The sequence below is a fragment of the Chroicocephalus ridibundus genome, chromosome 9 (assembly GCF_963924245.1).
Source record: "Chroicocephalus ridibundus chromosome 9, bChrRid1.1, whole genome shotgun sequence".
In the NCBI taxonomy this organism is placed as follows: domain Eukaryota; kingdom Metazoa; phylum Chordata; class Aves; order Charadriiformes; family Laridae; genus Chroicocephalus; species Chroicocephalus ridibundus.
This window is the reverse complement of record NC_086292.1, coordinates 32,608,066-32,631,525: the sequence shown is the minus strand read 5'-3', so window position 1 is coordinate 32,631,525 and position 23,460 is coordinate 32,608,066. Positions and strand designations below refer to the sequence as shown.

General features: G+C 39.6%; 1 protein-coding gene across 1 annotated transcript in view; it reads left to right on the top strand.

Moving 5' to 3' along the window:
* Positions 1-20,962, top strand: part of KLF13 (KLF transcription factor 13) — a 34,444-nt gene extending 13,482 nt beyond the window's left edge. Inside the window, exon 2 of the mRNA XM_063346050.1 lies at positions 15,161-20,962. Within this exon, the coding sequence (XP_063202120.1) occupies positions 15,161-15,453 (293 nt within the window). The 3' untranslated portion in view covers positions 15,454-20,962. The remainder of the gene's footprint in view (positions 1-15,160) is intronic.
* Positions 20,963-23,460: the final 2,498 nt, after the last annotated feature.

The window sequence follows — 23,460 nt, the reverse complement described above, 5'->3', positions numbered from 1 at the left end:
AATTTTGTAGTTCCCAGATTTAGCACTAGATTGACCAAGAGTCCAAATGGAAATGAGGACAGCTGGGAACTTCTATTATCTTTTTCAAATTAAAAATTATGTCCTCTGCATAGGGTTCGGGAGCTAGCCTGCAGATTTACATGGCAGGGATATCTTCTAGAATTTCACGGTAATTTATAATAGTGTGCATTTCCTATTATGTTTCACAGAATGTTTCCATCACAGGAAGCTTCTCCTGAAAAATCTTTAGCCACAGTAAAATGCTGTATTTTGCAGAGTACTTCATTAGCCCCTCTGCTTTGGGCATGCAAAGTGTCGTCAAATAATTTCCTGCATAGCAAGGAACAGGTGCACAATCTCAAAAAGCCAAAAGGCTAGTTGGTTTCCTTTCCTCACCCAAAAGAGCATGCTCTTAAACGAAGAAGTGTAGCAGAGCATGAATAAATGTGCCTGAGGCACTAGTAATTTATGTTTTGGCAAGTAATAGGGATCTTTCTACCACAACTTGTCTACCTTTACAGCAACTGCATTTTTACATGATATGTATGACCCGTAGAATTCTGAGTCTCAGCTAAGGAATCACTCACACAGTAAAATGGTTTGCATGTCAAGAGGTTATTAAAGTACTTACAGAGAAAATGGTGGCTGCTGGGCAGCCCTTCTAGCATGATTCATATGTATAAACCACGTTCTGTAGTGAGGCATAACTGGTTTTAATGCTAGAATGTTCTGTAAAGGCAGGCAATGAAGACCTGGGCCCAGCACGCAAGGGAAAACAGTTACGGTTGATAAGGAAACCACGCTTTTATATATGTATAATTTGGTAAATTTCAAAATAGTGAAGGTGTTCCTTGCAATACTGCTTCAAAAAAGGAAAGTATTGAAAGAGGTACTTCCTTTTGAAAAAAGGAATCCAGTTGATTCCTGTATGTGAGTACATGATGAGATAGTCACTTCAAAAGTAGAGAGAGGTTTTTCAAAGTTATATATGCCAAGATGCCCTTGACAAAGCTCTCCCTGAAATATGTCCATGTTCTACTTAAGGTCTTAGCTTTCCAGTTATGTTTCACATCCAGAGTCATACTCAAATAATTGGCTCCTGACTTGTACTCCTCCGCAACCACATACTTCATTCATTCATTTCCAGCACTCACCACGGCCTCTCTCCTACGCCGTGACCCCACAGGTCAGACACAGCTGGGGAGGCTGCTCTCCCTAGTGACCCTGCAACCAGCTGTCCTGCAAAATGATCGTAAAACATGGAGAGATGGCAGGAGCTGAGCTGCATCTAGGGTGTGTGATACTGGGGGTGTTAATGCTCTAGCAGCGATGCTCTTCTGTCGCAGTCTAAGAAAACAGCCTCTCTTCTGTCGCATGATGTACCTCCCTCTGTGCGACTTGTTGATCCCTGAAGTCTTGCAAGCTTAGGGTGAAGTTGCTTGGCAAGTCTATCTAAGGGAATCTCATTGCAACAACTCATTGATAACCATTTATTTCTATTTCGTATAGAATATGGCCAAGGTGGTAACGCGTGCTTTCCGAAACAACTTGAGACTTTGGATAGGAGCCAGATTTTTCAGAGAACTGCTTGTACATCCCTTGTTTATGAACCTTATGAACGCATGCCCTACAATCACAGGCTCACTCCAGTGATTAAAACATTAAGACAGCCAAAATTTAAAGACAACCTAATCAGTGATTAGGTTTAAATCTAATTTTAAAATGTTCTCTTATTTATTTTCTGCTCATATGTGAGAATGAGGCCTAGATTTGTGTGTCCTTACACACATTTGTACTTTTAAAGAATTAATGCATAGAAAAGACTGAAAAACAAGCTGAAACTAGAATGGAGCAGGTAACTGATGCTCTTTTTTTTGTTTTCATACAGCTGTAGTTGAAGGAGACTGCTAGATGGGGAGATGCAAAATAAACAGGGAAGGTATTGTCAGAATAGAACATATAAATGAGACTTACAAAAGTTGAATATCGAACTGCAAATATTGTCTTTTCTAAAAAACTGACCTGCTTTAAAAGTGAGTCCATTAGAATATGAGTACAACTGTTTTCATAGAATCTGAGTCCTGTATTAAAAACAAAAACCTGAATCCTGGTTTAAACAGGAAGTGTGGCTTTACAATCTGGGCAGAAGGTTTTTTGACGTACATGCAATGGGTTTATGCATACCTTGAATGGTAGCTGCCCGGTGTCAAGCAACAGACTTACCGTTTGATTATAAGCCCATAAAATTACTTTCCAGAGCTGCCTGTTCCCTGAGCTGGATGCTCCATATGGTCATCCGCTGATGCTGCTCATGAGCTACTTCAGCACCACCTTGCTCTCTGGCACAGCAATCCATCCAGAATGAGAATAAAAATAAAAGGAAATTCCCACTCTCTGTCTCCTTCATACAGTTTCAATAAACTCTCAGTATCAGATGTTTCACTCAGCTTTACAGCTTTAGCTGTACTTGTAAATGCTGAAGTCCCATGTTTCATGCATGCTGTGTTGCTGTGAGGTTGTTGATTAAACAGTTCAAAAGTTCACAAAGAGACATTTCACAGTTACAGCCAAAGGCAACTTTACTAACTTCTGTTTGCTTGGCTTCTAGCAAAATGAAATCTCATCCCGTCCCCAAATCCTGGGAGATGCTGTGTGCATAAAATGTCATAACTTACCCGCCAAAGTATGTGGACTCCAGTTGGAGGCTGATGACATTCAACACTTTCCAGAATTCAGATAAATAAAGTACAGGTTTCCGTTTAGATGAATAATCCTTCAGTCTGTTATTTTGCATAGCAGGACAACCTTTCATTAATTTGATAAGCTTTGCTTTTACAAGCACTTTTCTGTTTTTAGTAGAATAGAATAATAAAAAAATCATTGATATGTCAACAGAGAAAAGACTGATTTATGGGGTCCTGTGATTCCTTCTTTGCAGTTGTTCACGCAAGTGCTGGTAAAGCTCATGGAGCCAAAGCTTCAAAATTTCAGCATGAATTCACCCACAGTTCACACCAGATGACTGTAGTTTGTCATTACCTATTTAATTGCTCTCCCACTTAAAACATTTCAATTCTCATACCAGAGATCAGGAACATTACCATGCAAATTTCTTATGAAAGCCACCAGAAAAATTATTTGTGAGGTAGATTTAAATGGAAAGCAGTCTAAACCACTACAGAGGTCGTTTCTGTGTTCATTGTACAGACAGGGATGGTTTGTGATATTACAGTTTGATTTCAGACATTCTTGCAATATAAAATGTTTAGGTTTGATCTAACTTTTAAGTTCCTACCTCCCACAGTGATCAGAACTCAGAGAAATTAAAATTAAGACCACATAAGTAAGCTAACTAGAATTTCCCAACAAGGACTAATAACAGCAGTTTCAGGTAGAGGGAGAAGACTCTTGGGTTGTTAGAAGAGCAAGGAATAACCCGTGTCCCACACTGAAGGCTGAGGAAAGATAGGTCATCACGTTGATCAAAAAGGCGCCTAGTTATCTGTGGCAGTATGTTCACAAGAGAATCTCCAGAGAAGCAGTTACGACATTTAGAAGTCACTACATTGCATTTTTGGTTCCTGCCGTTTGACCGATGAGTATCTAGTTGTTAATTTGTCTGTGAGTATAATTTCTCTGTAAGACCACACCGTTGAGAATGAGTGGCTTTACAGTGAGCCTGTTGGCTACGTCCCCACTCTATTGGGACGTAATCCTAGGTTTCAAGAAGAGGTAGCACAGATGGGAAGAAGAGGGGGAAGTGTCCTATAGTGAGCATGTAATCTTTTTTTCCACTGCAAGAGTGGGCTGGAGAAAGACAGGATGCCAAGGAGTGTAATGGTCTTTAGAGCTCCCATGGAGCTGCTAATAGTCAGATGTCTGATCTGGAGCTGGTTTGAGTTTGCAGAGTGGGCTGGGTAACAGAGTGAGCAATTTTGAGGTAGCACAGGAAAGATCCAGATGGCACTTTGTAATGGGAACCTTGTGTTTCTTTTGGTACCTTAACTACACATTCCCTGTATATGCATTTGATTCAGTTGTGTCAGCTGTGGGTAAGACTTCTTTTCCCTCCTGGAGGAGGGAGAATCACGTCTAGGGAGTTTTCTTTTTTGGCTTCAGTTGCTGTCTGCATAACATTTTCATTAATCACCTTATTTGCTCTAACAGAGGGTGAGTGGTGCAATCGAAATCATTAGCTTGTAACAGACAACAAATCAACATGCTAGCATGCTGGAACAGAAGTAACAGGGGACTGAAAATGACTAAACAAGATCTCAATCCACCATACATACTCATCGCGGTCTGTGTTATTACTTTCCTTTTCGAGTTTTAACTGGACTCATTTGATAAAAACTGTGTGTTTATTATTACATACATTTGGAGAGCCCTCCTCTAGTCCCTTGTCACTTTTAAAAGGTTTGAATTGGCTCATCAGCATGACAGAAAAGGAACAAAATCTCACATACCTTCATGGATGTTAGTCTCTGTTATGTTTTAAGAGGCCATGCTTCTCTGACCTATGCTTGTCACAAGCTTTGTACATAAGGAATGAAGAAAGCCCCTTAAACAACAAGTTTTAGGCTCAGGGCAAGAATTCTAGGCTGAAATTCCTTTGCTGGGGTGATGAAATAGGTCAGGTTTGCTGATTAGCACTTAAATTTTTTGGTTTTGCAACCCCAGTATTCTTTTGAAGAATATTTATTAAAAAGTATAATTGACCAATGGAAAAGGAAAAAAAATCCCTCATCTTGTAGTTGTGTCATTCAGTAATACCCAGATGTGTTTAGAGGATCTATTTGCAGTGTTTTTTTTCATTTATTTTCTATTCACTGTAGAGGTTTTAATAATCATCCTACATTCTTATGTTCATAGATCTGAGTAGAACAAATTAGAGAAATATAGTAATTAATGGGCTACTATACTAAGCCCCAGAGTCTCCCCTCTTTGCAAGAGTCTGATACTTCCACGTGGTTTGGAATTGACACATAGCTAAGACACATCTTCCTCTCCCCAGAACTCATCACTTCATCATTTCAGCATAACACAATTTAATTATCTTGCATTTAAGTGCAAAGTCAAAGGGTCAGCTATTGATCTCCATTCTTGGAACAAGCCACAGGAGAGACAAAATCAAGTGGAAGTTGCTGCTCTTTTAAATTAGTGGCATTTTGTCTGTTTTACTGAGCACTAGTCTAGGATTTAATGCCTCAGAGATAAGGAGACCCAGTTAGGGTCTAGGCTTACTGAACAGAAATTACATACAGCAGGTGCTTAACTTTGACAGAAAGCCCGACATTTAGTTTGCATTATTTTAAAACGTAAGCTCTTTGACGCTGAGGCTGTTGCCTTTCATTTTTCAAGAGTTAGGCCTGTCATTGGTACTCAGTAAAAGAGCATTGCTTACTCACAGATTCCAGCAGCAGAGGGGAAAAATGCTGCTTTTATAATAGGATGTGGCCAAAGTCCATGTAAACAAAGGCACTGCACTTAATGGACGCACAATCGATAGAAGTTATTCCTGTGGGGTCCGTTCTAGTCTGCACGCTCACCTGGACGTGGACGTTGTCCCGGCTGGGTAAGGTAAGTTTCTGACCTCTCCTAATGGCTCAGAGATGGGATGGTCTCCATTTTAGCTGTGTGTTAGAACTTTTGGGAGAGTGCAATGGTGAACATTAAGCTTTAGAGTTAAGACAGAGTCAACAAACGAGCAGCATTAGATAACAATGATAAATCCACATAGACCTGTAAGGAGATTTCTACCTTACCTTTGAAATTGCATGCATTGTAAATGCCATCTCATATAATCGTGTAACATTACCGTTTTTCTGGCTGATGGATTCCTGCCTTTGTAAAAGGAAGCTTTTGATTGCTCACAGTTTTACAGACTAGGAAGTACTGCTCTACTGATAGTGTGTTTAAAGTGTACATGCTATCAGTGCAGTCACATAGCAAGACTACAGCAAATGCAACTGAAGCGAGTCAAGATTTTGACAAGATTGTCACAGAAGGTATATAGCAGTAATGCATTTGCTACCACAAAGTCATGCGTTGTTTTTTCTAGTCATCAAAAGAAAACTTTACCTGCCCTCTGAGATGTGGGGAACAGCTTTCATGCTCATTATACTTCTGTAAGGAGAAAACATACATATGCATCTCTTTCTTACCTGACATGGCTAACCTAAATCCCCAAGGTATTAATGAGCAAATTTACATCCAAAAAGAATTGCACTTACTGCATTTGTATATGATCAGCAATTCCCCCAGAAACACTTTGCTAGGAACATCCCAAAAAGTGGAAAGGAAAATACCACACCCAGTGTCCAGTACCAATACCACCAGTGCCTTCAATAGCGCCTTCAATATCACCTCCAATACCACCCAGTGCCTTCAAGCATACACTGCACAGCATGGTGTAGGGTCAGGAAAAGGAAGAGATGGAAGCAGGCTTTGCTCGCTGACCTAGGCTAGAGAGGATTCCTCCTTCCTTTCGTCTCTCCAGTAAGAGCTGTGAAGCCAAGTGACATTTACAGCAGCTAATCAACGCATGCTAAAGATGCGGTATAAATGGTACAAGTGCCTAGTTAAAACTTCCAGTATTTGCTCCAGGAGGGTTTTCATTGAAACTGCTAACATCTATAGTTCTAGAAGCGGCCAGGGGCACACTTTGCAACCACATGGGTTGACTTCACGGGAAGGCCACAGAATTTCACCCTCAAGCCCTTTCCTATTGTCTCTGTCACTCTTCTCTGTTACTCTCCCGTTCCTTTTAGCTATGCCACATTTCAGACTAGTTAGCAAAAAGACAACTGAAATAGGGACATTTGTCTGACACCATACTTTACTGCCATCTACTTCCTCTCTAATTTGCAACGAACCTTATCTATAACCTCGAGCACAACACAGCTCTGACTAGAGAAAGCAATACATTAATAACAATTTTTTAAATGACAGCATTCCCTACAAGCTTAGGCTTGAAGATGAACGTGGATTATACAGTCACCTCACCATATGTGTAAGAAACAGTTTGGGGTTTTAGGGAAGATGACTGGCATGGAGCAGGGATAGCCTTGCTGTGAAACCCCATCGTGCTGTGGTGGATGTGCTGAATAGTGCATGTAGTATGTATTTTTCAAATAGGTAAACAATGCTGACATACAGCCTTGCTGTTTGACAGATGATCAGCATATTCAAAGGCATCACCTGTGTCTTACTGTTAGAAATAACTTACAAAGAAGAGAAAGGAGAGAATAGGGTATGATGCATTAAATATTTTGATGGAATCTCAGCAGTATACTTCTTTATATTATTGGGAGCTGTTTTGCTAAATTGCTAGATACCAACAAGAATATTGTTTCTTTACCTTCTTGTCACAGCTACTAGCAGTTTTATGATGGGAAGCTGGGGAGGACAGCAAAGATAAGGATGCCCTCACCTCCCTTCACTAAATGGACTCCCTTAATTTTGCTAGTAGTTACATATAGTCTGTGAGCCTTGGTTAGAAGAATGATGAGGAATCTCTAAGACCTAGGATTGCACATATCTCTGTTCCCTCACGTTCTCAGCCTTTAGTTTCAGAGTTGTCTTTCTGCTGGCTTTTCTATTCCACTGGATTCTACTGCTGCATCAAATTGAGTCATCAGATGCACACATTCTTACCTAAGTGGTGAGCATATGACTAGGGCAATTATTCAGAAAGTTATAAAAGTGCCTTTGGTTCGATGATTTATTCATCCTCTTTGCTAAAGTAGCTTTAAGTACTTCTGTTACTTCTAATAGAGAGGATGTATTTCAAAGATTTGTATCTATATATCTAGACCCCATGATAAAAGGAAGGAGTCTTGAAGGTTAAATTCACCTTAGCGATTTTGTATCTGATTGTGTTTCAAGAGAAAAACTCCTTAATGTATTTAAGACACACAAATGTAACTATGTTTACACAGTCCCAGTTTTGATGTAGTCTGTATAATTATCTTCAGAGCTTCACAAGACCCTGGCCTAGGGCATTTCATTTTAAAGCCAATTTGCTGTAAGTTTTGTTTTCCAGATGCTGGAACATAACTTTCAACTACTTACTGGTTGGCTGTGTGAAGTGGTCTAGAACTAGGCTTCACCTGGGACTGGAACACAGAGCTTAATGTACTGAACACACAGTGATGCACTTCAGCAGAGATAAAGTGAGAACTAAACAGGAGTTAACATGGTAGGCAGAAAACGACTTGGTAAAGATAACAGGTTCAAATTTCAGATTCTTAATTCACTGTGCAAAAATGCAGGATAAAAAACAAGGGTATTTTAAAAGTGCTCAGCTATAGAAACTCACACAGACAGATCAGTTCAGCTTGGGCATCTCATCCTGAAAAGGGATTCAGTAAAGCCATGAAACGCATATTTAAGACAACAGAAAGACTATGTGATGGAGTGTCCTGGAAAACTGGACAACAAAAAAGCCTAAAAAGGCCAGAATGATTCTGCCTTGACAAAAGAGAAGCAAATGTGGCTCATAAAAATCCAGTAAAGCCGCTAAAATTATTATAAAAGGAGATTTAAGATCTGGCTGACATTATTGAACAAGTTTGAAATGAAGGCCTAGAATATAACTGAGTGTAATCTGTTTAAAAAAAAAAAAAAGGAAAAAAGATTGTTTCCATTATGGTGAAAGCAGTAATATTTTTAAGAAGAACCAGATAGCTGCATGAAACATACCCAATCGGTTATTTTGGTTCTTGGGCCAACCTGACTTTGGTTAAGTCTAGGGGAGGAATTTTGCACTACTTACATTTCTCTGACATGGTAGCCATTATCCTTATAGTATCTGAACCTGTGTTCGTCATTTGCTGTTTGAGTAGTTCGAGTTAGCTGTGGTTATACAGATAAGTCCCACAGTGTAATCTGTGCTCCCAGATGGAGCAATACAAGCACTTCCAGAGCAAACAGTAACACGCATTCACTTAAAATGTAAACTCGCCACTTGGAAATTCCCCTTTCAAGAAATATTCATATATGTCTAAATAACTCAATGAAAATGTTAAGGTACAGAAAATAAGCCATGGATTTAAATAATGGATATTATGGTAGCTGTTGCAGCTCCTGCTCAGTAGTAGTTTCCCATGCATGCAGAAAACATAAGATTCAATAATTTATCAATTTAATGACTGGATTTATTAAGATTAAGATAAAGATGGCCAGACTTTAAAGTGGGGTTGTCCTTGATGCCTGGGCCTGTGCCTACTGGAAATCTGAGCACTCCAGTTCCTAAAAAAAGGCCACATTACAGATAAAGGAAACAGAAGGGACACGCATGCTTCTGTCAGCAGGTACTAATGCAGCCTAGCTCCTTGTTGCTGTGCGTCCTGGGGCCTTGGGGGAGTGTTATGTCCCAGTGTCTAATACCGTGTGAACTCTGACTGAAGCTTTTCTTGGATTTGGGCATTCATACCACACTCCTGTATTGGGTTTCTGGTGTCTAGTGACAGTCAAATTCACCCTATAACTTTTCACCGAGAACATTAGTAAAACTTACTCATTTTCCTGGAACTAGTCAAGCTTAATATTGCTGAATTTGCTACTTCTGTTAGATGTGGTTGAAGGTAGCTGAGACATTCAAAAGCTGTTGGACAGACACACAAAAGCAGATGCAAAAAACATGATTGCATTTGGCTTGTTTGGTTATGAAATATCACCCCCAAAATCATTAATTTAAAACTAACTGGTTTCAACTTATAGACATTCGGAATTTTGAGGGTTTGGAATTTTTTTGATCCCTTTTAAAATAATTGATAAAGAAACTACCATTTGTCTAGCATCAAAGCTATGCATTATTCACTCTCTTGCACTCAGAAGGTTAAGGGCTTGTTTTTTGGCTATAGAAAAGGCCTTGTTTATAAACAAGAGAATAACAGAAATGAAAATATTCGTAAATACATTTCAGTGCTATTGCAGGATGACCTTTTCTCTCTCTCTCTTTTTTTTTTTTTTTTTTTAAATAACAGCCAGTCTCAAGAAACATCGTCTGCTTGGCTGAATATTTTTTTCCCAGGATTGCATTTCCTCTCTTGGAGGAAGGCTGCTTCAGTCACATCTCTATTTAACTGTCTGCCCCTCATCCTCCCCACCCAGCCTGCTGATCTGTGTTTCCAAATATACCCTTAATTATGGATATGAAAATGTAGGAATGTAAGAATAGCACACAGTGGCATGTTCGGGTTTCTAGTCTGTTTTCATAACAACATATAATACTGTTCTGCAAAGCAACAGAACAGATTAAAGATCACAGAAAATTGTTTCTGGCTTACTGTTTCTGGTTTTGCAGGCACTCGTGGAATTCCCAGGATACAAATTTCTTTGTTACTGCAAGGCCTTGGCGTATGCTTGAAAATGCTAACATAATGTGCACAGCTACTACATGAGTTAAATTGAAGAAATAGCCCCCAATATTGGTTTGATTTAATAATACTCTAATCTGTATGGCTGTGGCTATCACATTTCAAATTGTTCAGAGACGATTGCCTAACCTTTACATTGTAATTCTGAAAATGGTTGGTATCACAGGTGTCTCGACCTGTTTTGGTATTTCAGGCATTAGTAGGTTATTTTTTAAGCATGCTCAGGCCTACACAGTAGTATCATTTTTAATTGCTATTCAAATCCTTGACACCATACAGACGAATTGGTGAAACAGGAAGCACATTACTCCAGGGTCTGTAAAGGAGTGTCACCATGTAGGAAAGGAGTCCTTAAAACTGTATGAGGATTGCAGTAAAGTCAAGAGTGCATTAAATACGGTACAAATCAAGCTCAGTAGACATCAGATCGGGTTCCACCATCTCTCTAGTTTTTGTTTCCCATAACTATATAAAGTTGCTTCAATATATATAATGGTTGACAAATACAGAATAATACAAAGGACTATTATATAGTATCATAAGAACAGGCTGGCTCTACTTGCTCCTGAATCGCTTCCAGCAGGAGAGGGGAGAGATGCATATTTTTGATGCTGTTTCTGTAGCCCAGGCAATTCTCTGGTTCCTTTGGCGGACAGTATAAGCAGCATGAGTAGTTAGGTCTGTGCCAGTGGAATTAATTCAAAGTCAGCGCACCTGCAGATCTCACGTACTTTTACTCGGTGAGCACTACAAACATCTTAACGCAGCTTTCACACATTTTTTTCTTTGGACTGGGTGGAGTTCAGGAAGAAGCCAAAAATGTTCTTGCTTGTGTAATTTTCAGTTAAGATCAGTTGAGTTTAATTCTTGAACGTGATGTTTTTCCATCAGCTTGTGTAACTCTAAACACAAGTTATGTGCTGTCACGTGCTCTGGCAGAGGAGCTAGAAAGGTTACAGTTCAGTGGGATTTGGAACATGGAATTCCAAACCTATTTAAAATTGTAAAAAAAAAAAAAGTTTACAATATTCCTTATCTTTTAAAGGCATCTCTTGCCTGCCTCTCTGAAGAGTAAAGAAGCCTGAGCTTTTTGATTCTTATATTTTTCAAGCATCTTTATCTTTTGGAGACTTACCAGTAATGCTCATAATGCACAAAAATACTGCCACTGCCAAGGCACAGCTTTAAGACTCAATATACAGATTCACACACTTGACGTGTTTCCTGCCATATTTAAGATATTTGATAACATGTCCACAATAATTTATAGGATCAAATTCTGCAGTCATTGTATAAAGGTAAAATTCTGACTTTGGCATTGCCTAAGATGGAGCTCAAAATCTTTATTGTGTTGTGTACGGCCACTTTAATGGTGAAAGCTCTTTGTTGAGTACAACATGTCCATGGGTTACTGCTTATGCAAGAAAGTTGTACTGTGGCTGCATGTTCCCTAATGAGATTAAGCAATCAATTCCTATCATCTTTCATTCTGTCAATTGCTTTACTGCCGGTAAAACGACATTTATATAACTTACCTGCACAGAAAACCACATCCCTTCTGTTTGAGAGATGAGACTGATGACAGACTGTGAATTTCCATGTGTGGTTTTGGAGCAGCAGCTAAGTCTTGTCTTAATTAATGCCCTGCAGCAACTTTGTTCCAGACTGTGTACTAATTTTTTATGAACAATAATGACTCTGGTATCTTCACACAAGGTATCGAGCATTTCCTCACAATACAGCTTTTCTTTGAGGAGGTGTTGCTAAACCTCAACGAAGCTGAGAAGCACTCTAGAGAACTTACTACCACTACTAGAGTGATAGGAGCTGTCAGGGAGTGCATGGAGGGGAAAAACCACTTGGCCAAGAAACTTAAAGGCAACTACCAAGAAGATATCAAATCAAGACTAGAGAGGACTGAGGGGAAAAAATAGCTCCTAGGAAGGAGGAGAACAGGGGACAGTAGAGAAATAGTGGAAGAAAGGCCACATTTTCTTTGGCTCAGCACCTAAGTCACCACCACCATCATCAACATCATCAAATCAGGCAGGTGAGTAGGAATCTGAATGTTCTCATCCGGATCTGATGTGCAGTGAGGAGAGGGGGAGAGAAGTTGTGCAATACCTCCATCACCTGACTGTTAGTGCTGGATGACACTGATCTTACACAGCCCCGCTCCAGAACCTCTTCTCTCATGAGGAACTGGATTGTTGTGCCTACTGCAGGCTATCAAAATGCGAGACATGGAAAAGAGCAGCTGATGCCATGCTAACAGCTGACATCATGCTAATCAGCAGAAAAGGTGCCATTTTCTTTGTGCTTCATGGCGTTGTCAAGAGCAGAAGCAAAACATTGCATATTAGCGCTTGCCTTCTGTATCTGAAAGCAGTCATTTCATGGGGCAGTCCTTCTAGTGAAGAACATTTGCTGACACCATTTGTAATGAAAACAGACACAGAGAAACATTAACCCAGGCAACAGAAATATCCAAAGGCCAGTGCCTTACCAAAAAATGATACCACAGCTCAGGGATGAGGAACTTTGATTCTGCAGGCCAGATCAGCTGTCAGACCCTATCTCATTGCCCTTCTTCCCAAGGGTCCTCATAGAAATATATCTATTGTACGACCGAAAACACAGGGAGAAGACTAGTGAATCTTGTCACACAACAGGGATGACTGGCATGTCCCACCACAGGCCAGAGTGTATCTAACAACAGGTGACTGGATACATGACAAACACAGCCCAAATATATTTGCTTTCCATTTGTTTCACGTTTCTATCAGTAGACTGAGAGATGAGTCCCTGGTAGTTTGCAGGAGAGGCTGAGGAGGACATTGAATGTATTAACATGGGTTTTTTTAAGTGACAAAACTATATCCATTAAACCAGTTGTTGGTGGTTTTATTCTTAAAAAAGTTTGTGGGGCCCCAAGTTTTTTTAGGCTTTAGTTCAGGGGAAGCTAACTGAAAGCAGTCCTGTTCATCTTAGCTACATTTTCAGATCACTCTGGCGGTGGTGTTCATGGTTCTCCATAAGAAAATCTCCCTTGCATACTGTACAGATAGAGCCATTGCATTATGCATGGCAGCTGTAGGTGTAACTGAGGAAATCCACAAAATGTGCTTGGGAACAATTGGTCTGATGAGCTTGATCTTTCTCCTAAATAATCAAGGAAACATCAGGGACACTTGCTTTCTCCATGTTCTTCAACAGAATCCTATTTAAAAAAAGAATTGCCTGTCTGTTCATTGAGACGCTATTGGAGATTAGACTGAAGTGTCTTGGAAGCTTCAAAAACAGGGGAAAAAGAACCTACAAGTTTCTTTTCCTGAGCAGGAGCCTCCTAAGTAGATCCTCGAGAAAATGTTATGGCGAAAATTGTGAATTTAAAACAGATTATTGGCTTCTTAGATTGAAGGCTGGCTGGGGTCAGTTTTGCTATCAGACAATTTTAATTAAGGTGTATTGAATTTCTCCAGGAGGCTAATTTATTTATTTATTTTCTATTTGGTGTAGAGTGTGGAGAAATTTTGTTTCTTATTTTGGCACAGAATGTTTAGAGCTCCCTGGGCCTCTTGAACTGGCTATTCAGCATTAGAAAGATTAAGATTAGTGCAAGTAGGAAGTTATAAAAATTACAACTACAAAAAATGCTAACTCCGGGTATTCACAAAATAATAAGACGTTCTAGATTAATAACAAATAAAGAAATATGTGATGTTCAGACTCAGTGAGAACCGAACCACTGTACAGAAACAGTAGTCAGCACATTTCATGATTTGATGCTTTCATTTTTAACAAATGGAGAAACTAGGGATGGAGACAAATAGTCCAAGTCGCCCAAGGCTATGCAGCACATCAGCGATGAAGCTGGGAATCTACCCAACAGTGCTGTTTATCTCTGCGACCAGTGCTCAAGGTTCTCAGGCTGCACATCTGCCACAGCGCCCAAGCGCAGACCTCCAGCATAGCCACGCAATGGCATGGGCATCTGGCCCCGTCCCAGATGTCTCCCGTGCCTGAGATCTGTGGAGAAGTGCATCGGGTCACCAGGCTGCTGTTTCTTTGAGCTCACTGGTCCTACCTTAAGCGTAAGAGGTCATGGTTTTAAGTTAGTTAATGACAGAAGGCTGCTACTTTCAACATGGCACATTTACATTTACCTAGTTGAAATGTGGTGCTCCCTGCCTCCCTTCTAAATGAGACCTAAGGCAGTGAACAAGAGAAACTGTTGTGCGTTGTAGCAAACGCAGAAAACACAGGCATGGCTTTGGAGAATACAAGGTGAGCGCCTCACATACAGCGCCTCAAAATTGCCAGTTTGCATTTTCACCATAATTGCTTTTAAATAGCTGAAGAGAGAGACTTTCATCACACGTTCTGAACTTCAACATTAAGTCAGACAGACATAGGGACAGCTTGGAGGAATAACTCAATATTCTATAGAGCTCAGTACCGATATTGTCAAAGTCCAGAAGTAAAGTCCAATGGACTACAAGAGAGATGAAAGGTGACATCCGTGAAAGGATCAGGAGCTCAGCAACCCTGAAGATCCAGTTATCAAATAAGGTATCACTAGTTTGATTGACAGTACTTTTTAATGGGTTGGAATACCACAGTGGCCTCCTCTCTGCTAGAGTGTAACACCTTCTCCATCCAGTTCGTGCCAAGTGGCATCTACCTTACTCCCAACCTTTTCATTCTAGCCTTTGCATACAGAAAACCATGGAATACATTGCTATCCCTTCTAATCATGCCACGTTTGCTTCCTGCAGGTGAACGGCCTTTTGAATGCAACTGGCAAGGATGCAACAAGAAGTTTGCTCGCTCCGATGAGCTGGCCCGCCATTACCGCACTCACACTGGAGAAAAGAAGTTCAGCTGTCCTCTCTGTGAGAAACGCTTCATGCGCAGTGACCATCTGACAAAGCATGCCCGCCGCCATGCCAATTTCCACCCAAGCATGCTCAAGAGGCGGAGTGGAAGCAGCTCAAGAACAGGGTCTGTCAGTGACTACAGCCGCTCAGATGCCTCAAGTCCAACGATTAGCCCTGCCAGTTCTCCATAGACCTACCTGCACTGGATGTCAGCACTTTGCTTCGAATACCTAACGTGGAGTTTTGTTTGTGTTGCACACATTTAAAAAACTCTGTCGCTTCCCCTCCTCAGTTCCCCACCCCCTTTTTTAAAAAAAATAAAAATAAAACCAGTAAAATAGCTGCCTCCCACTGCAACTTCCAGTCAAATTTTCTTTACCCAGCCATACAAGTGGCTATTCTAACCTCATGGACAGACTTACTTGTTCCACTTAGTGACTCCTGCTGTCTCAATATTTCATGCATTTTGCAACAATTTACGGACCCTTTTGATTATTCTTCATAAGAAAATGAGAAAATCTAAAAAAAAAAAAAAAAAGGAAAAAAAACCCACCCACCTAATTCACCTCAGGTGTCAAACTAGTTTTGTAAGACCGGATTGCACAACATGAGCATACGTACACTTACAAATCAACTGTGTTGGATTGTGTCCCCCTTCTCCTTTCTCAGGGATGGATATTTATGTTACACAATAATTACAATGAAGACACGCCCTAACCGCAGCCTTACTCTGTAAATATATTTGCACTCAGAAGCTTTTTGTTAGGTTCTTTCACACACTGGGGAAAAATATAAAACAAACAAACAATACAAAAACCAAACCAGTACTGGAATGGAGTACCAGACTCTTCCATTGTTTGTTTTCCCGATTATACACCTACAGTGGGGAGTGTCCAAACAGGAGTCTTGTCTATCTTCAAGCTGCCCTCTGCTTTTGGTAGCAAACCATCTTTTCACTTCATGCTGAAGATGCTCCAAAACCAACTTCCTATTGCAAAAATCTCTGTGAGGTTGATAAACTTGTTTGTTTGTTTGTTTCATGCTAGATAAAATTCTGAGAAAAAAAATTCTAAACAAGATGCCTTAAGTAAATAACCTAAATCACGAGGAAACATATTTACACTGGTTAACATTTTATGGCAAGGTGGCATGGAATCTCGGAGGCATTCTGTCATCACTCTCTCCAAGTTCTTAAGCTCTCTGCACTGCCTGTTCAGTATGGGACCAACAGAATATTCAAATCAGACCACACTGACTTGAACAATTTTACAATTTTCTTTAATACTTTTTTCTTTTTTTTTTTTTCTTTTTGATGAACTATGGAGATAGCGTAGCTGAACCAATGCCCACCAAAACTTTTATCAAGGTACTTACCTACTGTACAGCTGTGTCTTAGCAAGAACAATTGGCTAAGACGTAGTTTCTGTATCCTGTTGCATCACAATCGTGGTGGCTGATAAGTGTAAGGAAAAATCATAAGGTATCTTCTGACTGGAAAAATAAAATATGCATTTTTAAGTTTTAAAATAAAATGACATTTTAGCTCAGAACTACTGCAAGCTTATCAAAGATACACAAACCAGCCTAAAGTAAGGTGCTTTCATTTCTGAATACGTGCTTAGCAACGAAAAGGGAATCTTGACTAGTTTTCAATAACTTTCAAATATTTGACACTAGATAGAGCATTAGGAAGTAGATTTTTATGTTTTATATGGTAGAAAATACAGCAAAAGACCAGACACATTGTGATGTACTGGAGACCTCATTGGCAGCAAATACCATTTCCTTGGTTTGGCTGGTTCTGATGGTGCATATTATAAATTCAGGTCCTTTTGATTCTGGAATTTTGCGGTTTTTCTTGTTTTTACTGTAGGGTATAAACACAGTTAAGTGTAGCATGGTGAGAAGAAACTCTCTATGCCGAACCTGCCATTTGATACTGAGTGAATGCCTCCACATTCCAAATGAACCTGTATCTTACTTGCTGCTTTGCATTGATCCAATTTTGCAAGTTTTTATTGTACTGTATATTAACCGTGAGAGGCTAATATAGATTTCCAAGTAGTTTCATAGGTACTTCCATAATATATACATTATTCCTAATACTACGCATTCTATTAGTTGTATGGATAAATACTTAAAGGTAGTTCAAAGTGCAGATATTTCACTATTTTTTTCATGTTCATTTGCTTCAGATTTCATGTGCGTTAAATCACAGTTTTCCCCTTTTGAATTGTAAGTCATGCGAGGCACAATTCTACTGTTTCATTTCAGAGAAAATGAAAGAACATCATAAGGTTTTTTAGGAAGACAACAAATATTGTTGAATTTGTGTGATGAGTTGCCTAACCACTGTAAGTTAGGGGAACATGAGTTAGGGGAAAGCCAGATCTGTTTGCCTCCATAGATTTCCGCTTTCCTTTTTTTCTTTTTCTTTTAAAATCTCATTTGCTAAGATATACAATTTTAACAACTCGATACAATTCAGGTATTCACATTTAACAGGAATTCACATTTCAATCATTTCTGTGACTGCTAAAAGTGCTCTTGTGCTGTAGTTAGTAAAGAGGCATTTAAGATACCTAGCTAAAGGAATTCTACAAGTCAGCTGTGTCTTGTGCACATACTTCAAAACAAGTCATGAACACATTTCTCATTATACTTTAATAGAGAGATATGGGGGGGGGGAATCAAGAGAACTAAGTATCAGCAAAAATCATAGGCTTCACGTTCTAAGTTGAGTTTGTTGCAAAATCATCTTTTCCTACAAGAGTATCATTTAATCTTTAGCAAAGGAGGAACTGCTCCAGTCCATTTATTTAGGGCATAATAATTCAGCATGAATCATCAGGTGCATTACACACAAGTTGTTTTAATAGCCTGGAGAAAGAACATTAGCATCAGGTTCTATTAGTACTGAGATTATGGGATATAAAGACTACGGGACACCTATTCTGAGTGAAACAAGTAGTATGTAATCTTTATCGCAAACAGTAAACTCAGAATTTTACGCATATTCCTCATAGATATCACTAATAATTCTCCAAGTTTAAGCAGAAAAAAAAAATCGGTTCAAAGTTGAATTTCAAGTTCAGCCAGTTCATCTCATGAGAAGGCTATGAGACTATATACAGCCAGCATAGCTACACTTTCAGGAAATTCTCTGAGATTTGTTGTTAAAACTTTTTTTTCTTTTTACATCTTAGCTGTAAATACCTCAGAGTGTGTTAGGCTGACAGTTAAATTACTGTGTTTTAAAAATCCTAGCTAGAGTTTCAAATATTTCCATTAAACGTTTAATACATGATAGCTTTATGATAGAATTCCAAACCACTATTAGTTTCCGAAATTGAATGTGAGCAAAACTTCTCTTAATATTTTCCTATGGGAAGAGAGTGAATGGGGTTTTCTAGCATCTGCTAGATGCTAGAAAAGAAGCAGAAGCACCAGCAAGGACATAAGACTCCATTCTCATGATGGTTCCTCCTGAGTTTTGCAGATCCGAGACGTCTGAACAGCTCTAATTATGTTCAGAAATATAGGTGCTTACCCAAACTGATCTCAGATTTTTACTTATTGTTGTTTCACCCAGCTGTGTAACCTAAAACAGGCTCCTGGCATAGCAACAAACATCGCACACTCGGGAAATACTGCTCTGGCAAGGTGCAGATTTCTCCACAGTCCTCCGTTTGGAGACGCGTGCATCTCTCCTCCTGCCTCCTCCTTTCCCCATGCAATCTGTTGAGGTGAACCCCACAAACTACAAAATTGCCCTAATTTATTTTTTTTTCTTTTAATTTCAGAATACAACAACAGGTTTATTATTAAGAAAGCCCTGAAAGTTTGTTTGTTTTTCTCCAGCCATGATTCTAGCTTCCTCTCTAAGAGCTGAGCTTAACTGGCTTGCTATAGGAAACGGGTGCAAGTTAAAATCATCACTTCAACTACCACCACCCTACTGAGACTAAAGACGCTCTTGGAAACTCCTTCATCCCTTTCATTAACCTCATCCCGGGCAAAGGCCTAAGGTGCATTAATGGCCACATGAATTCCATTTTCATCCTGCTGCTTAGAAAGCAGTGCCGGTAAACTCCTGGCAGCTAGGTTTTATTGTGAAAATTGTTTATATCTGCAAATTAGTTGTTCCTTGCTTTTATAATATTTGCATAGTATCTGTTTACATTACGTAACTGCAAAGGTATATATTTATAACAAGTCATTAGAAGCCTCTGTTTGATGGTAACACTGAATTCCTGTATTTATCTACCCTCTTTACTGCATTAACGCTTGCAATAACTTTTAGCTACAAGAGCCTCTGTGCACCTTTAAAACCTCATTACCTTCTATCCAGACATTCAGCGCTTTCCGTGTTTCATGCAGCCAGGCAGTAAAAGGCTGCGTGAGGAGCTTTCCTGTTTCTGGCTATTCAGTGTTCACAGCTGCTTTTCTCCGGTTCTTTGCCATGAGTTCTAGAATTCGTACTATGTGAAGTGCATTGCTATTTGGGGAAGCATGGTTCCTGAAGAAAGAATAAGGAAAATGAACTCTGCCTACTTAAAGCTTGCCTCTTCATTGCCATTTGGTGTACTAATTTCATCAGGTGACGCCTACAAACTGACTTTCAGGTGCTCTTTTACTCCATCACGCCATCTGTTTGTGCATTGGGTGCTAATATACAGTCTATATCAGTGAATGCTATGATGAACGTCTGTATTTGTAACTCTTTTGGGGATAAAGCTATAGCCTTAGGCAGAAGAAAATAACCGAATTATACTTGTTTACCCCATAAGCCAGAATATGGAATGCAAAAGCCCATCCACTGGTATAGGTTTTATATATATATATATAAAAAAAATATTTATATATATGGATTTATATAATCATATGCACATATATAAAAGTACGTATATATGTGTCTATTGTATAGTACTGGTGTATATATATAAATACACCGCAGTGTGTGTACACCACACACTGAATAATGAAGGGATGTCTACAGAGCAAAAATAGGTATCCGTTTCATTATAACTAGTGATGGGTCTGAACCAAAATCCTAGATCCAAACGCCACTGCATTTGGAAAGTTTGCACCTGTTTGTTGAGATTTGTGGTTGAGTTTCATCTCTGGTTACAGCTGCAGTTACTCGTGTATAAATGCATTCTGGGGGACATGCGTGTGCGCGCGCATGTGCTTTTTCACAAGCGCATGCCTGTGTGGGTGACAAGAGAATGTGTGTGGCAGTAAGTGTGCGCCTGTTTACATATATACTCCCAGCTTTGGTGAACTATAGTGTTAGCGGTGTCATCTTCACTTGTACAGTTTTATCAGCAGCACACGAATGCTTCTGTGAGTCACTTTTCAACTCTTTAAATCACTACATTGAAGTACTACAGTTGTACAGTTATATGTTCATCTATTCTTGCTCTGCTGTAACTTTTTATGTATTTTGTACTGCATAGATTATATATTGTGATAATGATGTCCTATGCAACAACAATAAAAAAGGAAAAAAAAGGAAAAAGGAAGAAAAGTAACAACTGTAAAATATCATCTTAACTTGTATGCATGGTTAGTGACGTTTACATTTTCCAAAATAAAACTTATAACTATGAAATATTGATTTTCTCTTAATTTTATTCTCTACGTATCAGTTAATAAGCATCAGTTGTTAATATTTCTGGTGTTTGTTTGAGGCTTGATATCTTGTTTGATATCTTTGTTTAAATTTCACCCAGTGCTGATGTTTAAAATGGGACTTTTTTTTAATCGAGAGACAGTTTCTGTGATGTTTGTTTTGTACTCTGCTCTGCTTTAACTGGCATTTTATAGTTGCGTAGTGAAATTCCTTTCTCAAAGTTGGTGTATGCTGTGTTTTTCTTTACAAGATGGTTATAGGATTAATATGCATGACTTAAAGGTCAGAGAGTAAGCCATCCTTTCAAAGGCCAGTTCTTCGCAAATTTCTGATATCTTCTCTGCAAGTGTTGGTGTCCTATCAAAACAGTAGTAATTTAATCTCACAGCACCCTGAAATGTTCTTTCCTAATTTAAAAAAAATTGAAACACAAGAGATTTAAACGACTTTCTTGAAGACGTGAGGCAATGGCAGATTTATGCCTTTATCCTGCTTTGAAAGTAACACCACGCCCCCCAGGAAAACAATTTTGCACCCTATAATGAATATCTGTCTATAGAACATTATCACCGATTGCAAAAATAATTTAAACAGCGGACTACTGTTGAAAGATGAAAGCTAAAATATCTTTACTAAGCTAGGGGCAACTGTGGGAATTACTTTAAAATTAGTACACTTTCTTGTGCAGTGGTCCTGGAAACCGCTCAGAGCAAATAACTTGTGAGAGCCATTATCTTTAACAGCAGGTTTCCCCATGTATTCACGACAGCGTTGAACTGTCAGCGCTACTCATTATCTCTGACCACGCGCCTGTTAGCTTGTACATCTCTGTGTGTCTGCTATTTCGTAACTTACACAGAGGAACTAGTAAATCACAAAAATGCTGAACCATGTTAATGCAGTATTTAAGGGCTCGTTATCTGAGAATAACATACTCGTTTCACATGCAGTGGATAGCCCTGTCCCTTTATTAGCAAACCCTCACTGGAACAGAAGACAAAATGCTTCTGTCCAGCAGAAAACCACAGGTTTGTTTCATTCTCTCCTGCTAACGTTAGCATGATGTGGCCTCTCTGTGCTTATTCTCAACGTCTGTGTAATAACTGCGAAATCCCAGGCAGAGGACTCTGAAGTATTCAGGTTGTGAGAATCCTCAGGCAAAAATCCTGGTAAACCACCTAAAAATACCTGAATGAGTTGAAGATCCCTTGCGGACCTTCTGTATCTGTCTGTTGAACTTCTTCCATTTCCGATCCACTCAAGTAACTAACATCACCCATCTCCTGGCAGTTTTTCTCTGAATGCTTCCCCAGATGTCCTCTCATCCCATGCACAGTTCTTAGTTCAATTTTCACCCTTGAACAGACAGGCTAGGCAGCTGCTTTAGAAGTCCCGTTGCTTTGTGCTAGTTTGTTCCTATGGAAAGGGTGTGACGTCTAATCTCCACCGCTACCCAGTTTTTCGGCCACTTGTTCTCTCTGAATTCACTGTTTGTACTGGAGGGAAGGTGTCGAGGGGTCTCTTTCCTTTGATGCTGGAGAAAGTTGATACAGACTCTTGCTCCTTTTCTGTGAAGGAATGAGTCTTAAGTTTCTTGAAGATACAGGTTACACAACACTTCTAGGCACATCCTACATGAAGGATCCGCCTCGTGTTTGACAGTAGAAGAGCAGTCAAAGATTGTTGTCTAAACTTTCTAGAAGAACGAAAAGAGAAACAAATCCTTCTAAAAGGATATGCCTTTTCAATTTAAGTATGGAGGTGTTGCCTTGATACTGTAATGTTGTGTGCCTCCCCACCCAGACACCCACACTCTGAAACGTGTATGTTAACACATTCTCATCTGCAAGAGAAACTTCTCTCAGCTTGCTAAATGCACAGGCTTCTGTCTTGCCTGTGACTCAGCATTTGCCATGAAATGCTCATAGACTTGGCAGTAGTCCATCAGTTCAGAAGAGAGGCAATAACACTGCTAGAATTAGAATGGGATTTTCCTATTTACATTTACCTGTGTATCATTTCTGGCTTCAAAGTAGTCCACCTGAAGGTTCATTGCCGCAGCTTTTCAAAGAACCACAGCCATGGCATGCTTTGCTAGTTGACCGCAAGAGATTAAAGTGACATAAATATAAATACACAGTCAATAGAAACAGAGAGAAAAGTGAGATTGAAACAAAAAAGAGGTGAGGGCAGTGAGACGAGACAAGTGTTTCTAGCAGCTGACCAGAAAGTCTTATATGGCACCAGAATCGGCGTGGGGCTTCCTAAAGAATTTTGGAGCAAGCAAGCTAGGCAGCATCTCCACAGATGACCAGAGACCACATCAACTTTTCTAAGAGCAGTAGAGGAGGGAGCTAAGTCAAACAGTAATTCAAGACAAGCGCACGTGTCTGTCTAGCTACAGTGGGTTGCTGGCACAGCTAAGACTATAAAGAGAGGGAGGGATTATTTTAATAGATTTCTCAATCCAGACAAGGGAGGGGAGTCTGGATGCCCAGACATCTGAGCAGCAAGAGGGGAAGAGGGAAGCGTGAATGAACACTAGCTTTGGGAGCTAGATTTG